This window comes from Pterocles gutturalis, unplaced genomic scaffold (genome assembly GCF_000699245.1).
Source record: "Pterocles gutturalis isolate BGI_N339 unplaced genomic scaffold, ASM69924v1 scaffold33945, whole genome shotgun sequence".
Taxonomy (NCBI): Eukaryota; Metazoa; Chordata; class Aves; order Pterocliformes; family Pteroclidae; genus Pterocles; species Pterocles gutturalis.
The window spans coordinates 3,511-10,514 of record NW_010144434.1 but is presented as its reverse complement, the minus strand read 5'-3'; the positions used below and the strand labels follow the sequence as shown (position 1 = coordinate 10,514).

At 50.6% G+C, this 7,004-nt stretch overlaps 1 protein-coding gene across 1 annotated transcript in view; it reads left to right on the top strand.

Annotated features, from left to right (window-relative positions):
* Positions 1–269: 269 nt before the first annotated feature.
* Positions 270–7,004, top strand: part of ILF3 (interleukin enhancer binding factor 3, 90kDa) — a gene marked incomplete at its 5' end in the record, with an annotated part of 7,501 nt that continues 766 nt past the window's right edge. The window contains 12 exons of the mRNA XM_010085099.1: positions 270–417; positions 2,107–2,198; positions 2,612–2,707; positions 3,225–3,336; positions 3,789–3,886; positions 4,316–4,427; positions 4,546–4,656; positions 4,947–5,146; positions 5,480–5,650; positions 5,900–6,037; positions 6,322–6,498; positions 6,886–7,004. The exon at positions 6,886–7,004 is cut by the window's right edge and continues 29 nt beyond it. Of these exons, the coding sequence (XP_010083401.1) occupies positions 270–417; positions 2,107–2,198; positions 2,612–2,707; positions 3,225–3,336; positions 3,789–3,886; positions 4,316–4,427; positions 4,546–4,656; positions 4,947–5,146; positions 5,480–5,650; positions 5,900–6,037; positions 6,322–6,498; positions 6,886–7,004 (1,574 nt within the window). The remainder of the gene's footprint in view (positions 418–2,106; positions 2,199–2,611; positions 2,708–3,224; positions 3,337–3,788; positions 3,887–4,315; positions 4,428–4,545; positions 4,657–4,946; positions 5,147–5,479; positions 5,651–5,899; positions 6,038–6,321; positions 6,499–6,885) is intronic.

The following is a 7,004-nucleotide window of genomic DNA, read 5'->3' as shown; positions in this document are numbered from 1 at the left end:
TTTGGGGCTCAGAACCAGCAATTCGGGGATCTTTTGGGGCTGAGAAATGGAAATTTAGGGAGCTTTGGGGCTCAGAACCAGCAATTCAGGGAGCTTTGGGGCTGAGAAATGGAAATTTAGGGAGCTTTGGGGCTCAAAACCAGCAATTCGTTGGAAGATAAGTTTTATTTAATTTAAGTTTTATTTCTATTCTTTGGTTTCTGTTGGAAAAGGACGTTGCAGATCACTCGGAAATTTGAGAATTGCTCAGTGGTGAGTTTCTCTTGCAGGCTATTACGGAAGATAAATACGAAATCATCCAGTCGGTTGGCGACGCAGCCATTGTCATTAAGAACACGAAAGAGCCGCCGCTGACGCTGACCATCCACTTGACGTCGCCCGTCGTCAGAGAAGAGCTGGAGAAGCAGTCAGCTGGAGGTAGGGGAGGCTGGAGCCAGCGGACGGTCCCGGTGCTAATTCACCGCTCAAGCGTGCTCTTCAGTTTCAGCCGAAGCAACAACAATTATTTTTTTTTGTGCAAATTCAAAATTTCCGTAAGAGAACACCAACCGCATGAGATCACAGCTCACGGTTTATTCAGAGCTTCCGAAACTGAGTAGCACCTTTCCGATGGGATTTTGCTCCTTTTTTTTGTTTGTTTTTTTTTTATCCTTTTATTTTTTTTTTTTTCACTTGGGCCTTTAGTTCACTAATCCGTCATCTCGTTGTATTAATCTCGTTTCGTACCAGCCATGTCAGTGGCCTGCACTGTGACATAAGAATACAAACCAGATACATTTAAAAAAAAAAAAAAAAAAAAATCTCGAAGGCTTCTCGTTAAGTCACTTGCATGTACATGGAATTGGCCGTCTAGGCGGTTTGTGTTGCAGCAAGAACGACGGGTGCTCGGGGGCTCCTCCGTCGGCTGTTTCAGCAGCTGAAATGCCCAATTCCGCGTGTGATACAGAGTTTTGGATAATGTTAGCTTCTCCGTTTGTTCTCAAATTCCCTTTGGGATCAGCGTTCGCAGCCGCTTTTCTGGGCTGGAAGGACGCTGGGCTGCGTGTCGCAGGCGTTGCGCCGTCGATTGGCAGGTCCCGACGCTGCCTCTGGGCACTAGCCTTATCTAAAACCCTGATCTGCAGGAAAAAAAAAAATGAGATTTTATTTTTCTAAACCAAATCTTCAGTTTTGCTGCAGCACAGACTGGAAAATCTCTTTTTGTGCTCTCTTGACTTGTCTCTGGTTTTGATATCTGACCTCGTCTACCGAGCCTTCTAGTTTGTCGATTTTAGGGACGCTGGACCTTTGACCAACAGGACGCTCTCTGTCACGGGCCGGGGCCAGGGCAGTCGAGCCTTCTGGGCGGAGGGGGTTCCCTCGATCCTCGCAGAGCTGTGCCCCCCGTTCCCCACTCCCCCACTACAGCCCAACACGCGCAGGCCGTTTATTTTTAAAATTTCCCTTTTTTTATCTGTTACCGGCCTCGCACGCTGCCACTCCACTCGAGTCCTAAAGGATTCCTGTCCCCTCCCAGCGACTTCACACCCCGTCTCCTCCTCGCAGCGCAGATTTCAGATTTCATCCCTGTCCCCGTTGGTTGAAATCCCCTTTTCCTCGCAGCACAGATTTCAGATTTCATCCCCGTCCCTGTTGGTTGAAATCCCCATTTCCTCGCAGCGCAGATTTCAGATTTCATCCCCTCCCTGTTGGTTGAAATCCCCATTTCCTCGCAGCGCAGATTTCAGATTTCATCCCCGTCCCTGTTGGTTGAAATCCCCGTTTCCTCGCAGCGCAGATTTCAGATTTCATCCCCGTCCCTGTTGGTTGAAATCCCCGTTTCCTCGCAGCGCAGATTTCAGACTTCCTCCCGTCCCCATTGGTTGAAATCCCCGTTTCCTCGCAGCGCAGATTTCCTCCCATCCCTTTCCACCGCAATCCCCTCTCTCTGCGGTTGGAATTTCTCAGCCGAGCGCTGCCGAGCCGTCCCTTCCCGGTGCAGGATTTAGAGCAGGATCTTTTTGGGGAGCCCCAGCTGCCCGTTAGGAAGCTGCCTCATCCCCTCTCCGCCTGACAGAAGCCCCTTGGTCAAACCGTGCCTTGTCTTCTTATTCCATCCACGACTAGAAACGCTATCAGGCACCGACTCCCCGGACGTTCTGGACAGGCAGAAATGCCTTGCTGCCTTGGCGTCACTGCGACACGCCAAGTGGTTCCAGGTTTGCATTTTGTTCTTATATTTGTCTTTAAGTAGCAAATTTATTAAAAAAAAAAAAAAAGAGTATTAAGGGGCTAACTCATTTTATTTTTTTCTTTTTTTTATTTAAAATACTTTACCGTCGGATGGTAGTTAGACGTGCTGAACTTAGCGCCTGTCAGCGGCACAGTTGCTAAAGAAGCACTTAAAGCCAATTAAACGTTCGGAAGGAACCTTTGTTAACGAGTAGATGCGTAGCTGCTGCTTTGCGTTAAGAGTAATGTCGCCTTCGTACGCTCCAGATTTTGTTTTGAGTTCTAAATGGTGATGCGAAATCCCCTCTGCCCTTGGCAAAGTAGCACCGCACAAGTGAATGTCTGGAGCGAGCGGGCCGGGGTTCTTCCTGAGCGTGTTCCGCTTGCCCTTCTCCTCCAGGCCCGGGCCAACGGCCTGAAGTCGTGCGTCATCGTCATCCGCGTGCTGCGGGATCTCTGCACTCGCGTTCCCACCTGGGCGCCGCTGAGAGGATGGGTAAGTCCCCTTTGTTTGCCTCCTTTTTTATTCTTCCTTTTCCTTTTCCTTCCTTTTCGTCTTCCTTTTTTTCTTCCTTCCTTTTCGTCTTCCTTTTTTTCTTCCTTCCTTTTCGTCTTCCTTTTTTTCTTCCTTCCTTTTCGTCTTCCTTTTTTTCTTCCTTCCTTTTCGTCTTCCTTTTTTTCTTCCTTCCTCTTCCTTTTTTATTTTTTCCTTCCTTTTCCTCTTCGTTTTCCTTTTTTATTTCTTCCTTCCCCTTCCTTTGGGTTTCGGTGCCACTTCAAGCTGCTGTCCAGCTCGCTTCACTCTGCACAAGTTCATTTCCTCAGTCAGAGTTGTATTCAGGATGAGAAAAGCTGCTTCCCTCCAAAGATGCGTGTCGGACGCCTCCAGCGCCAGTCGTTGACTAGACGACCAGCTTCCACAGCCCCATCGTTGAATCGTTTGGGGATTTGAGGCGCTTTCTCCCCGCCAGCGCCCACCTGGGCTCCCCTCACTTCTCCCCACTGTCTTCCAGCCTCTGGAGCTGCTGTGCGAGAAATCCATCGGGACGGCCAACCGGCCCATGGGCGCGGGCGAGGCTCTGCGCAGGGTTCTCGAGTGCCTGGCCTCGGGCATCGTCATGCCAGGTTAGCCGCTTCTCTGCATTTCTGACATTTCCAAGCCAAGCCCGAGTGAGCCGCGGTTGAAGTTTCGAGGCGCGGTTCCCCGCCCGTAGCGTTTGGGAAATCCCTCGGTCGACGTGCGGGCGGCTTAGCCGGGAAGTGGGCAGCGCCGGCGGGGGCTCCGGTGCCTCGCTGCTCCGCAAGGCACGTGTGTTCAGAGCTGCGGATCCACGGCCTTAAACCCCCCGTAGAGAGAGGCTCCAGCTTCTACGAGCGTAAAATTGGTTCCCCTGAGGGGCCGGGAGCAGCGGCGCTGCTCGTCGTACGTGTCACAGAGCCCAGGCGAGCTGGACGTTGGATCTTGTCGGTCCGTTTGCTTCGAGAGTGTTGATTGATGCCAAGGGAATTCTTAGTTTAGTGTCTTTAGCAAACACCAGGATAATTCTCTGCATATCTTCCTTGTTTCCTGCCTTCAGATGGTTCTGGTATTTATGATCCTTGTGAAAAAGAAGCCACTGATGCTATTGGGCATCTAGACAGACAACAAAGGGAAGATATCACACAGAGTGCTCAGGTATAGTTTTGACTACAGATGTTACAAAAAAAAAACTTTAAAAAAACAAAAAAATCAGTTCAACTGACTCTGAACCTTCCATACTGGTTGCTGGTAGTCTAGTCACCTCCCCGAGGTCGCTGTTAACTGTGTTCGTATCCAGCCGAGTAAAAAGAAATAAATACCAGTGGGTCCCACACCGATGAGGAATCGTGTAGCTTGGCCAACCCAGAAGCAAAGTATCAGGTTTTTTAATAGTGACTTGCTACCACGGCCCCGTATTTTGGGTTGAACTTCCCAAAAAAAAAAAAAAAATTCCAGAGAGTCCTGTTGAAACCGCTGAGGATTTCGGTGTAGGGGTGGGTAGAATGTTCCCGTCTGAAACTGTGCAGGGAACAAGAGATTGGAGCCGTTTGCGCCTCCCAGTAACAGACGTTTTCGTCTTTCTAGCACGCTCTGAGACTCGCGGCTTTTGGCCAGCTTCATAAAGTCCTGGGGATGGATCCCCTCCCTTCCAAAATGCCCAAGAAACCAAAGAACGAAAATCCCGTGGACTATACTGGTAGGTGCTTGGAGGGGGAAAAAAAAAAACACCCACAAACCACATTTCCAAGGGTTTTGCTGCCGTCGTTGCTGGAAGCTGGAATGCTGACGAGTTTTTTTCGTGATGGTCGTTACAGTCCAGATTCCTCCCAGTACGACGTACGCTGTCACCCCAATGAAGCGTCCGATGGAGGAGGATGGAGAGGAGAAATCTCCCAGCAAAAAGAAAAAGAAGATTCAGAAAAAAGGTATTGAGTTAACGAGAGGTAGGTACAAACAGCTGCCGGAGAGACGTTCTTCGGGGGGACGGGGTGCGGAAGGGTTTGGTGCTGGGTGACGCTGTGAACGGCGGTTACGGGGCATGTGGATTTTAAAAAAAAATTTAAAAAAGCCTAATACTGTAAGATTTTCACTTGGTGTCACTTAAACTCTCGCAAGGAGGAAAATACAGCTCAGAATTTGTCTGAAATCTGTTGGTTTTTTTCTTTCGATGAGATGACAAGCATCCACAAACTTTTGGGTTTTTTTCTCCCTTCAGAGGAAAAACTCGAACCTCCCCAGGCCATGAACGCGCTGATGAAACTAAACCAGCTGAAGCCTGGGCTCCAGTACAAACTGGTCTCTCAGACTGGTCCTGTTCACGCTCCCATCTTCACAATGTCCGTGGAAATCGACGGCAACACGTTTGAGGCGTCGGGACCTTCCAAAAAGACGGCGAAATTGCACGTGGCCGTGAAGGTGAGAGCTGGGGGTTCACGACTACAGCCGCGTGCGAAAAATTATGGAAAAAAAAAAAAAAACAAACCCTGAAACCCTTCAGGATAGAGAGGGGAGAAAATAAAACACCGAAACTGCGTAGCCTGGTGTGCAGGAATTCTCAGGGCAGAGGACTTGGTACCTCTGCCGAGGTTCCTGCGGGATTTGGGGAATGCCTGGCACGCGGAGAGAGTTCCTGAAGGGTCCTTGAGCAGCGCTCTCGAGTATTTACCCCGAACGGGGCAGGGCGCGTGCGAGGCGGCGGCTCCTTGGGCGAGAGCCGTTCCGTGATCCCTTCTGCGGCTCCTTCCCCAGGTGTTGCAAGATATGGGTTTACCCACCGGGGTGGAAGGCAAAGAATCTGGGAAAGGAGACGAATCAGCCGAGGAAACGGAACAGAAACCCGTCGTCGTCGCTCCTCCTCCTGTCGTAGAAACCGTCTCGACGCCGACCGCGGCTTCTCCTCCTGCAGATCAAACCCCGGAGGTGAGCGAAGAGCGGGGAGCGGGATGCCCGGAGCCTTCGGGGTGGTGTCGTGGGACGTCACCGGAAGCGACTTTTAGCAACAGGTTGTTCAAACCATTCAGTTAATGTCCCGATAAAATGGAAGAGTCAAAACCATCAGGCGAACTCGTTCCTTTGAGATATTTCCCCAAGTGCGTGGTTTGGAGGCAGCTTCAGGTCCTTGAGGGGTTTTTTGGGGGGGTTTCATGGCTGCTACGTCTCTAATTACAGAATGTGAAACAGCAGGGACCAATTCTGACGAAGCACGGCAAGAACCCGGTGATGGAGCTGAACGAGAAACGGCGCGGGCTGAAATACGAACTCATTTCCGAAACGGGCGGCAGCCACGACAAGCGCTTCGTCATGGAGGTGAGGCGCCTTCTGCTGCTCTCTCAGCCTTCACCCCACCTCCGATATCTGTAACTTTTATAATTTAAAATCATAAAACCACAGAATTTTGTGGGTTGGGAGGGACCGTCTCCTGGGCAGGGACAACTTCTCATTGCTCAAATCCACGTCCAACCTCGAACGTTTCCAACTTCTGAGTCGGTTGGAATTATCATTAAAAAAAAAAAAAAAAATCGATTTTTTGAAGCGACACCTTCTGTTCCTGCCCTTCCCGCTGACGCGCCGCGATTTCGTCCCTTGCGCAGGTGGAGGTTGACGGGCAGAAATTCCAAGGAGCCGGTTCGAATAAAAAGGTGGCGAAAGCCTACGCTGCTCTGGCCGCGCTGGAGAAGTTGTTTCCGGACGCTCCCGTTGCCATTGAGCAAAACAAGAAGAAAAGAGCCCCCGTGCCGGCCAGGGGAGGACCCAAATTTCCGGTAAAAGTGAGTCAATTCCCAATTCCACAAATTTTTTGCGACGTAACCACCCGTTCTGTAGCACCTCTTGCTCTGTGGTTTTAATTTCTTTTTGGGAGGGGAAATAATTCAATAATTCAAACCATTCAATAATTTCTTTTTGGGAGGGGAAATAATTCAATTCAATAATTCAAACCAGGATTTGCTGACAGCCGTCGGGCTTCAAAGCCGAAATACCATCAAGTTTTACAGAAAACAGCCTCTTTTGTATCAAAATTATCCACATTTTTTGCCTGTCCCCTCTTCCTTTCGGTACCTGCCGCGTTCAGACCTCCCGCCGTCCTTTCGGGAGGTTTCTTTTCCCCCGGGTGCGGCGTCGAAGCCGATCGTCGCGTCTTTTTTCTCTCCCCTCAGCAGCACAACCCGGGTTTCGGGATGGGGGGCCCCATGCACAACGAGGTGCCCCCTCCGCCCAACATGCGCGGGCGCGGACGAGGCGGCAACATCCGAGGCCGCGGCAGAGGCCGGGGAGG